Genomic DNA, 13,805 nt, shown 5'->3' on the forward strand with positions numbered 1-13,805 from the left:
GAACTCAGAAATCTGCCTGTCTCTGCCTCCCAAGTGCTGGGATTAAAGGTGTGCGCCACTACTGCCCAGCACTATTAACCTGAATTTTAAATAAGATTTAACAAACTGTTTCTCTTAGTCCTTATATATAACCTTTTGTTTTTTAATGGCTATTAACATTGAATGATCATAGTTATATGGTTTGTATGTATATCATTTGATGCTGTTATTGATAGGATTTTTGTGAGATTTCAGATTAATATAATAGTCAAAGCTTTAGTTAGTTCTTTTTGATAATCTCTTTAAAATTGACACTTAAAAGGATTCACGCCTATTTAACTACTACTATTCTGCTCTCTTGAGCACTAACAATTAACAACAGTCATTTTCAGTGGCAACAAGCTGGTAACCTTGACTAGACACACATGGTCCTAAGTCTAATTACCAATAAGCTGTTTGGTCTTGTGTATTTGCTCATCACTACAGACCACAGATTTGTTGTTTGTTTTGTTTTTAGATTTCCCAAGGAAAATTATACTCATCTAATTGTACCTTGTGCCTCTGCCCTGAAAGTATCTGATGAGCCGTGGCTGTGGTCGTGTGTAGTTGTGACTTTATTATCTGATGAGCCGTGGCTGTGGTCGTGTGTAGTTGTGACTTTAATTAGCATTCTAGAGAAAAATTTAAGTCTGGCAGAGCCATGAGAGAGATAAGAATCCGTGAAGGGTAAGAGTCCAAAGAAAGGGAAAAAATGAGGAAAGATGAGCACATGTGCTTAGGAAAGGATTTCAAGGGATCGAAAGGTTCATGCTAGAAAGTTATAAGGGCAAGATGGATAGGCAGTTGAACGTTCCATGTAGAAAACCTTTAAGTCATAAATATTAAGGCCTTTGGATTTATCTTACAGTAACATATTTCTGAGGCAGAAGATACAGGAAGTGATATGTCTGAACTATTTATCAGACATAGTAACGGTAAACATGAAGGAAGTGAGAGGTTAGCCAAGGGGTGGATACATTTAGGTAAAAATAATGTTCAGCTTTCTAGACGTGGTGTTATAATGGGAAGGAAGGGAAGTGTGACTAAATCTGTGAGCAAAGGTTTGTGGGGGACAGACGAGGTAGAAATAATAATTCTAGGTTTAACCCCAGGTCTGGCAAAAATTTAAAAGTTAAAAGGAAGAGATTGAGAAGGAAGGAAAGTAGAGAAGAAAGAACTGAATGACAGGCTTTGAAGGTTAGAATTATTGCAGTATAGTTTAATTACAAGTTATCAATTTTAATTGTGCAGCTTAGTGAGTTTTAATAAAGGCACACAGTCTGTAAGTGCCTCTACAGTCATGGCGTAGGCCAGTTTTATCTCCACATAAGGTTTCTCTGTCCATCTCGGCAGACAGTCCTCTACCAGTAGCCCAAGCCCTGGCAATCTCTGGGCTGTTTTTGTTTCTGTAGGTTTTTGCTTTTCTAGAATTTCCTGTAAATGAACCTTGTTTGTGTCTTTGAGAGTCATCTATGTGTCTCATGTGTTAGTGGGTCTTCCAGTGTTTTATCCATTCATCATATGAAGGACATTGTACTGTTTTCAGAGTTTGAGGTTTTTATTTATTTTTATAAAATACAGTTTTCTGTTTTCTGTTCATGTTGAGGTCTGAGGACAGCATATAGGAGCTGTTTTCCCTTCCTCTACCCTGTAAATTCCAGGGACCAAGCTCAAGTCATCAGACATGGCTGCATAGCCACATTCAAAGCCATCTTACTTGAGACAAGGTTTCTCTGTGTAACCCTGGGTGTCCTGGAACTCACTTTGTAGACCAGGCTGGCCTCGAACTCAGAAATCCGCCTGCCTCTGCCTCCCGCGTGCTAGGATTAAAGGCTTGTGCCACCACGCCCGGCCCTAGGCCCCACCTTTAGTTTTACACTACCATACATAAAACTGCTCCAAAGAAGTCACACATACATTTTATATTAATATACATTTTAGTCTGGGTGTGGTGTCTCAGGCCTAAAACATTAGCACTGAGGCAGAAGGATTAGCCCAATTTGAGGCAGAGATTCACTGTGTAGCCCTGGCTGTCCCGGAACTAGCTCAATAGACTAGGCTGGCCTTGCTTGAACTTTTGAGATCACCTGCCTCTGTCTCCTGAGTGCCAGGATTAAAGGCTCACACCATCACTACCGCCAGTGCCTGGCAAGATAACTTATTTAAAAAAAAAAAAAAAAAAAAAGCACTTGCTGCCAAGACAGGATGACCTGAGTTTGATCCCTGGAACCTACATGGTAGAAAACCAATGTTTACAGGTTATGATCAGGCTTCCACATGTGTGTTGTAGGCCCACACAGGAATTATACATGTAAAAGGGAAAAGACTATATATTTTTACTGTGCATTCTTTCGTGTAGTATGCATACTTGTGTTTGTTTTGTGTTCAAGTGTGCTCTCAGGTGTGTGTGTGTGTGTGTGCGCGTGCGCGCGCGCGTGTGCGCGTGCACGCGCGTGCGTGAAGGCTAGAGAACCTCACTTTGTTGAGACAGGATCTTCCTTTGCATTGGCTAGACTGGCTGGCCACTGAGCTCAGGGGTCAACCCTGCACTGGTGTAGGGAGCGAGTGTGCCAAGCCTGAACTGCTGAGCCTGTGTGGATTGCCTGCTGAGTTAATGGACTATCACTGGCCTCCCTGGCTGAACTCTGACCAGATCCAGGAGAGGGGAAAGGGATCAGGTCAGAGGACTGAAAACAGGATGCACCCAGGGTTGGGAAGGAGCTGGGGGTGGGGGGGCTGGGAAAAACAGGGTGTGCCCCAGAGGGAGGGGGGAGGATTCTGGGGGAGAAGGCTGTAAACAGGTCATGTGGGCGAGAGTTGAAGAAGGAGTTGCAGAGTGAAGTTGGAGTTTAGTGGGAGCAGGGAGAGGGTTAGAGAAAGCTGCTTGTGAGAGGGAAAAGATTAAAAGCTGTTCGGGGAGATAAAGAAGAAGTCTGTTTGGAACCTGCTTGACATTTGTGTCGTTCTTCCCCGTCTCTGCTGGTCAGAGTTCGGGGGTCTGCGACACACTGGTGTTATATACACATACTACTGTGCCCTTTCTTACAAAGTGGCTGTTGGGTTTGCTCTTTTTTGAGACAGGGTTTTTCTGTGTAGTCCTACCTGTCCTGGAGCTCCCTATGTAGACCAGGCTGGACTCTAAACTCACAAACATCCTCCTCTTCCTTCTGAGTGCTGGGATTAAAGGCATATGCCACCATGCCTGGTTTGTTTATATGTATGTATGTGTGGTTGGGTTTGGTTTGTTTGGTTTTCTTTTTGTTTTTTTGTTTGTTTGTTTCTGAGGCAGTATCTTACTCTATATAGCCAAGGCTAATCTCAAACTCAGGATCTTCCTGTTCCTGCTGGGATTATAAGTATAGATTTCACACTAGGCTGTTAGATCCCTTTGTATCTCCACAAGTGAAACAAATTTAGTTTGCGTACATCCTTGTTAACACTTGCTATTAGCACTTTTAATATTATCAGGTATTGAAGTGCGTGTGATCCAGAGTAGGTAAAAGCATGCCATACCATGCATGTGGAGATGAGGACGACGACTCCTGGAAGTCATGTTTCTCTTTCCCTGAGTAAAGGCTGGGGATTGAATTGTGCAAGTGTCTCTAACCTCTGAGCCATCTCGCTAGCTAGCCAAGGACACTATGCACAAAACCATGGGTACTGTGTGGAGACATGTGGCCATGTGGACACTGATTTGAATTCTAAAAGTGACACCCACAGGCTCTGTAACATCTCTTAATTTTTTTCTAGATACAAACAAGTCTTTGTAACTGTCTTTGTTTGGGTGTTATTGCTGTGAATAAACACTGTGACCACAACAACTTTTATAAAGGAAAACATTTAATTGGGACTGGCTTACAGTTTCAGAAGTTTTGCCCATTGTCATTGTCATTGTGGGAAACATGGGCATGCAGGCAGATATGGTGCCAGAGAAGGAGCCGAGAGGTTTTTTATCTTGATCTGCAGGCAGCCAGGAGAGACTGTGTCACATTGGCCAGACTTGGACTTTTAAAACCTCAGAGCTCACCAGTAAGACCATGCCTCCTAGTAGTACTACTCCCTATGACATTCAACCGTGTGTCTATGAGGACCGTTCCTATTCAAATCACCACAGTAACCTGGATGAGTTAACTCTCCTTCCTAAGCTTTGGTGTGTTTTCATTTGTGGAATGTGAGATAGAAGATAGAAGTGCTTAGTGTCTGATGTGAATAGCAGCTGCTGTCATCAGGGTCTAGTTACATAATTAGGGGAGTTAAAGACAGATTTTATGCCTCCATGAACTGGTGACATTGAAATCACTGCCCTTTTTTTCTAGTTCAACTGGATTTGCTCCCCATGTGGTAGTCAAGTGGTTTTACTCGGGCTCCCACAAGTGTTTAGTTGCATTTGTCTTGTCTAAGAATATAAATGTCTTAGGAAAGACTTGAGTAGGTCATCTGTTATAAAAGACTTCATATAACTGTCATGGAATTTACATTTTTTTACTGTTTATAATTAGTGTAGTCATTAATCTTCTGACTACAGTATTATATAGTCTATAAAGGCTGGCTTGTTCTATGTGCTTGGTAAATTTCTTAATCAGATTATCTTTGCTTTTAGTTGTTTGGGAGTAAGAACTTAAATTCTGGGGGCTGGAAAGATGGTTCAGTGGTTGAGAGCACTGCTACTCTTGCAGAGGACCTAGGCTCACCAGTGTCACAGACAGCTTACAGCTGTCCGGAACTCCACTTCCAGAGGATTCAGTGCCCCCTTCTAGCCTTTGTTGGCACCAGGCATGCACATGGTATACCTATAGACATGTAGGCAAACACTCGTGGGCATAAAATAAAAATAAAAGTTTTAAAAGAACTTAAATAATTTCTGATATTTTATCGTATTACTTTCTTAAACTCACTGTGTAGAAGAGTGTCATTGAATTTTCAGTCTTGTCTCAGCCTCCCAAGGGCTGGAATTGCAGGCACACTCTCCATGTTTTAATTCTTGACATGTTTTAGGAGCGGTACTAAGAGTAGAATCCAGGACTGCACATTTGCTAAGTATGCACTTGGCCATTGAGCTAAGCTACAACCCTTAGTGGATACTTGAAAATCTTAATTACTGGTTTAAAATATGTTTTTTATAGGTGATTTTATACACACACACACACACACACACACATTTCTTAGTAGACTTTAAAAAGTTTTAACATACTTCTTTTTTTGTTTGTTTTTTGGAGACAGGATTTCTCTGTTGCCCTGGCTGTCTAACTCACACTGTAAACCAGGCTGACCTCGAATTCATACAGATCCACCTGCTGGATCTGTTACCACTGCTTGGCTCCCACTTTATATATTAACTATTCCCCACTGAGGTTGTTTTCTTGGGAGAGGGACATAGACTGAGGCAGGTTAGATGTTTCAGTATCAGTATGAATGGCAAACAGCATTTATTTAGAATTACCTTTGGACTTTACTCTGAGGGTAAGCACTGCCTTAGAGACATTGTTTATAATTCAGTGTAGTCTTTCTCCCTTAAGGATCATTTTCTTTTCTTTTAGTTTTTATTTAAAATTGCATTAAATGTAACCATCTTTAAACACTAGACTTAATTTGCATTAAAGTCAGCCCTGTGAGAACTGGAACTAAGTTCTCTTATTCTTTCTGCAGAGCGCACCGTGGCTTGGAAGAAACATGTTGATCGATCAGATTCTAGTTTCCTCTTCCTCCTCCTCCCTCTTCACAGGATGAGGAGATGGTTTAGAGATGCTTAAAAATCACTGTTGAGCTTGAATCTGTAAATGTAAATATTCAAAGTGAGGTTTTGAACCAGATCTCATATACTTGTTTTCCTTGTACCAGAGGAAGCTACTTCCAGCTTAAAGTACTTATCCCAAGCTTATATGAAACTTCGAGAGTGTGAGTAATGTTTTGTAACTGAGATAGAATGAGCTCTTTAGGGGCTGGAGAAATAGCTCAGTGGTTAAGAGCACTGACTGCTTCCAGAGTTCAATTCCCAGCAACCACATGGTGGCTCATAACCATCTGTAATGGAATCTGATGCCCTCTTCTGGTGTGCATGATGACAGCGACAGTGATGGTGTACTCATATACATAAAATAAATTATAAATCTTAAAAAAAAAAAAAAAAAAAAGAAAGAAAAGAAAGAGAATGATCTCTTTATGCTGTAATTAGCCAGGGTCAAAGTGAGGTGTAACTTGAATAATGCAGTCTCCAAGAACTGGTTTGTTTGGCCATTGTTTTGTTTTGGAAACATTTCATTTAAAAATAATTATAGGTTTATAAGTTTAATACAGTAGAAGAGGCTCTTGTACTCATCATCACCCAGCTTGATAGATTCTCACAGGGGTCATGCCTCACATAACTGCAGCCATCAACACTGGAGAGTGGACCTTGGCAGAGGACACTTGAGAATAGACTAGACAACACACTTGATCTGACCACCATTTCCTGTATGCACTTGTTTTCACAGTCATGCATTCCATGTGTACAGATATATAACATGTAAGTATAGCTTTTAAGAATAGGTTTTGGGGGCTAGAGAGATGGCTCAGTGGCTTGCAGAGAACCTGAATTTGATTCCCAGCACCCATATCAGATAGTTTGCTACTCTGTAACCCCAGCTCCAGGGGATCTGATACAGTCTTCTACCTCCTGAGAGCACCTACACTTTATGTATGTACGTATGTGCATGCATGCGTGCAATGCACGTGCACATAGGTATATACAATATATATGTGTGTTTATATTTACATATACATACTGGTACAAGCATGTGTACTCACAAAACTAAAAGTCTTAAAAAATAAAAAAAGATCTGGAGAGAGATGGCTCAGTGGGTAATTTAGATCACTTGTTTGTCTTACGGAGAATGCAGTTTAGTTCTTAGCACCCATAATTAATTCTAGCTACAGGGAATCCAGTGTTCTCTTCTGGTTTCTAGGGGAACCAGGCATGTGTGCATGCACACCCATATGCTGGCAGCACTCATACACATTAGATATAATATTTTTTAAAGAATGTTTTTTTATTTATTGTACACGTGAGTCACAGTTGCATGCCTATATCATATGGGAGGTCAGAGGATAACTTTCGAGGTTAGATCTCCTGTGGCTGATCTAGATTGATTGTTTTTTGTTTGTTTGTTTGTTTGTATTGTTTTTCGAGACAGGGTTTCTCTGTGTAGCCCTGGCTGTCCTGGAACTCACTCTGTAGACCAAGCTGGCCTCGAACTCAGAAATCCGCCTGCCTCTGCCTCCTGTGTGCTGGGATTAAAGGCGTGTGCCACCACGCCCGGCGAATTCCAATATTTCTAAATTGGAGCCCAAGCTTTAGCATTTTTGCATTTTGTAGTACTTATAAGGTAGAATGAGAAAACATTTTAGCTAGTAATTTTGCTGGAATGATTTTGAAGTTTTCAATCTTTGGACATATGGAACATGGTTGTTCTTTGTATGGTTTCATTTCTATGACATGTTCAGCATAGTCAAATAAACAGGGACAGAAAACAGATGACTGGTTGACAGAGGCTAGAGAATGCAAAATGATGAATTCTGCTGTGCATTGTAGGGTTTCTGTGATCTTTCTCCCCCCCCCCCCCCGAGACAGGGTTTCTCTGTGTAGCCCTGGCTGCCCAGGAACTCACTTTGTAGACCAGGCTGGCCTCAAACTCAGAAATCCACCTGTCTCTGCCTCCTGAGTGCTGGGATTAAAGGCCTGCGCCACCACACCAGGCTTGATTGTTTTTCTTTTGTTTCTTGGAGACAGGGTAGCCCTGGCTGTTTTAGAACTCACTGTTTAAACCTGGCTGGCTTTGAACTCAGAGATTCATTGCCTCTGCCTCTCAAGTCCTTTGATTAAAAGCATGTGCCACCATGTACAGCAGATTGACTTTTTTTATGTTTCCCTTGGCTTTAGTAATCATGATGGCTTTGCAGAACACTGATCAGTTACTTTATAGACTCATGGCTGAACAAAGGTTACAGACTTTTGACAGGAAGATTGCAGAGTTGAAAAGTAATTTTTAATACGTCAAAGATAGATGCTATCAATTTGACTTCCCACTGTTAGTGTTGACTATGTGGTTGAAGAAGTGTTGACAGATTTTCTACCTTATATTTACTTTGTCCAGTTTATTCTACTCTGAAGAAGCAGTCAGTAAGTGCACTTTACGTGCAAAAGGTATGGGAAGATCCAGCTATCTACAGAGGGTTTCTCTGTAAAAATTATGTGAATTCTTCTAACAGGTCTTTTTGTTACTTATTTATGGAAACAGTACAGGTACTGAATAAGTCTAACGTATCTCTTCTTTGCAGGGTGGGAAAACCCGTAAACACCGGAAGGATCGGCTACAAGATTTAATTGATATAGGCTTTGGCTATGATGAGACAGATCCATTTATTGATAACTCAGAGGCTGTGAGTAATATATCTTCAATATGGCAATAAGCTCTTGGCAGTAGACATCAAGGCATCTTAAAATATTTCAATGGATGTTTATTTGTGCTTTTTAAAGCTGTTTGTATAGCTCAAAGTTTTTTTAACTGTAGATTTACATTTTTGTAATGTTGGCTTGTTCCTGTTAAGTTGTTACTATACTACTGTCATTGGCCAGGTTTTGGCAAACTATAAAGGGGTATGTGGTAAATATTTTCGACTGTGGGCCATATGGTGTCTCTTACAGCTCTTCTGCTCTAGCATGAACGCAGTCATGGAGAGCATGTACATAGATTAGTGTGGCAATGTTAAGAGTAAAACTTTACTGATAGACTATAACATTTAAACTCATGTAATTTTCATGCATCATGGAATATTTAATTTGATGTTTTCCCCATCACTTAAAAAATGCAAAATTCATTCTGGCAGGCTGTGTAACAACTGTTAGGCTGAGCTTGGCCAGCAAGTCATGGTTTGCCAACAAGATAGTAGGCCATTACTTGTATGTAGTTTGTTGTACTTCCAGGTCTTTCAAGAATATTTTGAGGTTGATCAGTTGCTTACTTTCAGGTGTATAGTTAGCATTAATTCCTAGAGAAATCATTACTCCTTGCCCAAACTGAGAAGTAAAGTCTTCATAAAGGACAAAGGCACAGTATTGTATACTGTCAATCCCAGCATTGGTAGAGATGGGGGGATTAGGAGCAAAAGGTCATTCCTGAGACATAACAAATGGAGGGTGTAGTCTGGGATATATGAGACCCTATCTAAAAACATAAGCACATAAGTACATGTACTCACATAAGCATATGCACTCTCTTATACACAAGCACATACATTCATTCTCATACATGGGAAAAGGAATAATGTTCTAACCAAATGCTGAAAATGATTATATTAAGCTTAATCAATGGTAGAAAACATTGATATGCTTCCTTAAGTTTGTAAAATTTTATGGGGCCGGACATGGTGGCGCACACCTTTAATCCCAGCACTCAGGAGGCAGAGGCAGGCGGATTTCTGAGTTCGAGGCCAGCCTGGTCTACAAAGTGAGTTCCAGGACTGCCAGGGCTATACAGAGAAACCCTATCTCGAAAAAAACAAAACAAAACAAAAAAAATTGTGTATGTATATGTGTATGTGTATATGCCTAGGAAGCTCAGAGAGGCGTTAGCTTCCTGAAACTGGAGTTCTAAATAGTTATGAGCTGCCTGATATGGGTGCTGTTAATTGAATTTGGGTCCTCTGTGAGAACAATATGTGCTTTTAACACTAAGCCGTGTCTCTAGCCCGCTGATATATTTGTCTTAACTAAGACTTAATGAATTACAATTTCTGGGTATATGACTTAGACAAGAAATTTTTTTGTTATTAGGACTTCTTTGGTTTTATTTTTCTAGCTTTTAAAAGAATCATTTATGATGCTGGGAAGATGGCTCAGTTGGAAAGTATTTACCATGCAAGCATGAGAACTTGAATTTAGATCTCTAGCACCCATGTAAAAGTCCCGAGTACTAGGTAGATAGATCCTTGGGCTGGCCATTCAGGCAGTCTGGACAGATCAATGAGAGACTGAACAATAAGATGAAGAAAGACTGAGGAAGACGCCTGACATAGATGGACCTCTAGCCTCCATACCCACATGCAAGGAAATGTACCCTCATACACACACATATGCAGCACATACATACATAAGTCAGTGATGCTAAATGGGCAACAAAGCACAAGATGGATAGTTAAGTACAAGGTAATGTATTCCCCAAATGTCCCCTTCCAAGAAGTAAACATAAAACTTTTCTTGTAGTCATCAAGAAATTAACATTCAACCTATATACCCTTGTAAAAAAGAAATATTACCATTATATGTATCTTAAATATTCTTCTCTTGAAGTTCAACATCTTCTAGCAGTATATATTAGCGCATAGATATACTGCTTTTAATGGTTGTTACAGTATATTATTTACTGATTTTAGTAAAAATAGTTTTAATTCTCAGGGTTATAATATCCTTTAGGATTATCATATCTTTTGCAGTACTTAATAACGGTACTTAAATATTTTATGATTTGTAAATTAGTGTAGCTTTTGCATGGCAATACAGCCATTGGTTGCATATATGGTGACAGATGGAGCTTATACTGATAAGAGAGTGATTGGAATGATTGTTAGCACAGTGCACACTGGACATCATGTTCCTAAATTACTTGTGGTTTCTTGGCAACGCCTATTAGCAGTGCTGTTTAGAGCACTTACCATTACTAAAACTTAGCAATTGGCAAGTTAAGATTGGAATGTTTCTATCTAGAGTATTGACTGCTACTTGGAACTCCAAGAAGTCTAAGGTTCTAGTTTTATATTAGTTCCTAATTTGATATTTGATCAAGAAAGCATGTCACTGTTACCTAATTTTCTGTGCAATTATTATCTACCCAGTTTCTGTGTAATTACTCTCTCCCAGAGTTATGTTGAGATTAAAAATAACAAATTTAAATATGGTGAAGAGTATTAACCAGTATCAAACATTAGTAATAATGCTAATATATAGATTTAAAATTCTGACTTACCCAAAAGGAAATCATTCATGGCAGTTGCATGTACCTATACTTTTACTTAAATAGCTTCTTAAAGTTAATACTGTATTTTAGAATAGATTTCTGTTTTTTAATTCTTTTTAGGTTTTGGGGTTTTTAGTTTTGGTTTTAGTTTTGTTTTGTTTTGAGACAGGATTTCTTTGTGTAGCTCTGGCTATCCTGAAATGTAGAACAGACTGGCCTTGAACTCAGAGATCTGCCTGCCTCTGCCTCCCTCCCCAGTCCTGGGATTAAAGGCATGTACCATCACACCCAGCAATTTTTTTTAGGTTTTTGCATCAGAATCTTACTGTATAACTCTGGGTGTCTTGGAACTAAGCTGGCCCCAGACTCACTGAGATCTTCCTGTGCTACCATGTCTGGCTAGAACAGGTTTAGATTCACAGCAAAACTGAACAGAAAGTACAAAGAGCTTCCATATCTACTGGCTACACACACACACACACACACACACACACACACACACACAGCCTCCTTTACTATCAACATATTGTATCATGGTGGTTGGTGTACCTGTTAGAGTTGATGAACCTAGTCAGTGCACTGTTATCACCTAAGTTCATAGTTTGTATCTGCTGGTATGATAGAATTGATTCTGTTGGTTTAGACAAATATTTATTGACATATGTCCACTGTTATGACCATATAGAGTTCACTCTAAAAATTCTCTGTGCTCTGCCCGTTTATCCCTCTCTCCCTCTGGCAACTCCAGCAATCTTAGTATCTTCAGTTTTGACTTTTGGGGAGGGCTTCTTTTGGGGAGTAGCCCTGGCTGTCCTTGAACTCTCTCAGTGGACCGAGCTGGCCTTGAATTTAGACATCCCCTTGTCTCTGCCTCCCAAGTTCTGAGATCTGCCATCATTGCCTGGCTCAGTTTTGACTCTTATATGTATTGTATTGTGAATCAAACCTGGGGCCTTAAGCATGCAAGACAAGTGATTCCCCCATTCAGCCATTCCCCTAGGCCTCAGTTTTGACTTTTAAGGGTGCCTTATAATGGAAACCATATAATGAACTTTCATCTATGTTTTTTAATATCATTTATAATTTTAATATTTGAATAAAGCAATTTTCAACTTAGTTTTGTATCTGATACATGAATTATGTACCAATTTAGACCATATGCCTAGTAGTTTATTTTATAATTATCTGTGTGCGTGTTTTGCCTGTGTATATCTATGTGCAAAACATGCATGCCTGATATCTGCAGCAGTCAGAAGAAGACAAGATCCCTGGGACTGGAGGGGCAGTTTCGAGCCACCATGTGGGTGCTAGGAATCAGATCTGCGTTCTCTGCAAATTAGTGCTCCTAGCTGCTGAGACATCTGTCTAGCCCTCACTAGTATTTAAAAAAACAACAACAAAAAAAAAAAACAAGCAAAACCAAAATCAAATGGAAAAGGGTCTGTCATAGATGATTTCATTTTCATTGTGTATGTATATGCTGGGTTTTGATATATCATATTTTTTTTACTTTGAAGAAAATTTGAAAGCTGCTGCTTTAATAAGGATGAATTTTATGGGTATAAGTTGTTAATTTGTGCAGTTAGTAACCTTTTGTCATTGATCTTTTTTAAAAAAAAACTTTTTAAAGATTTATTCATTTAGTTAAGAGTGCCCTGTCTACGTGAACACTTGCATGCTAGAAGAGGGCATCAGATCTCTTTTACAGATGGTCATGAGCCACCATGTGGTTGCTGGGAATTGAACTCAGAACCTCTGGAAGAGCAGCCATCTTTGAGTCATCTCACCAGCCCTGTCATTGACCTTTTAAAAGTCACCTTGTTCTTTTTATAATTCAAATACAAGACAATTATAATCTAATCAAAGGACACCTTGCTTGTATTGATTTATTGTCAGTAAGCTTTTCAAATTAAAAATCATCTATTCCCAGTGGATGTTTATAGTCTTCTGCTACCTTATTACTGAATGGCCTAAAATCAGTCTCAGTTTTATTTTTCTAAACTGTAAAGGAATGAGCATGTGAAACTTCCAGAAGTTATTGTTGAGAGATTTGCCTAAGTTCTTGTTAGTCTTGGCAAAGGATTTAGAGCTAGGATATCTTAAGCTGTTTCATTGCCTCTTAACTTTGTTCTTAGATGGCTTAATTATATACCTGTAAGTTTATTCTGAGCAGTGCTAGGGTAGAAAGCCCAACAGAAGGCTTAGAGCACTTAAGATTGCTCTGAATATGTGGGTGCATGATTTCCCTCATGAAGAAGTGATTTGGTTTAGCAAATGGGTTGAGAGTTGACTGGTGACTTTACTAAAGGCACAAATTGGCTTTGGATAGATTCTTACCTGTTTTCCACTTGTAAAATAGGAATAATGTTTTGCCTTCCCTGCTTCCCAAGGGTGTCATGAGGACCAAAGAGAAGGCATTCATGGAAAGAATCATTGAGAACTAGTGGGATTTTTCAGTATATGAAACCTACAGGGATGTTTATGTCATCACATGGTCATTTTCATCTTTCTCTTTCATTCCTTCACTTGCCAGTAGTACTGATCTTTTTCCATGAGGTGTGAGGAGCAGTGCGTTTAGTAAATCGAAAGAGCACTTTCTTTTCTCCATTTCACTCTTTGAAATTCAGCATATTTAAACTTTTCCCCTTTTCCATAATCTTTGAAAGGAATCAGTTAAAAATCACATCATAACTTATATGCTTAGCTTTAATAATTTTCTCCCTTCCCCCTCTCCTCCTCCCTTGCTCCCCCTCTCTCCTTTCCTCCCCTCCCCTCCCCTCCCCTTCCCTCCCCTCCCCT

At 39.6% G+C, this 13,805-nt stretch overlaps 1 protein-coding gene across 5 annotated transcripts in view; it reads left to right on the plus strand.

Annotated features, from left to right (window-relative positions):
* Nucleotides 1–13,805, plus strand: part of Ubn2 (ubinuclein 2) — an 82,658-nt gene that overhangs the window by 13,325 nt on the left and 55,528 nt on the right. For all 5 annotated transcript variants that reach the window (XM_029535052.1, XM_021189829.2, XM_021189826.2 and 2 more), the window contains exon 3: nucleotides 8,332–8,433. In XM_029535052.1, the coding sequence (XP_029390912.1) occupies nucleotides 8,332–8,433 (102 nt within the window). The remainder of the gene's footprint in view (nucleotides 1–8,331; nucleotides 8,434–13,805) is intronic.

Source organism: Mus pahari, chromosome 2 (assembly GCF_900095145.1).
Source record: "Mus pahari chromosome 2, PAHARI_EIJ_v1.1, whole genome shotgun sequence".
Classification (NCBI taxonomy): domain Eukaryota; kingdom Metazoa; phylum Chordata; class Mammalia; order Rodentia; family Muridae; genus Mus; species Mus pahari.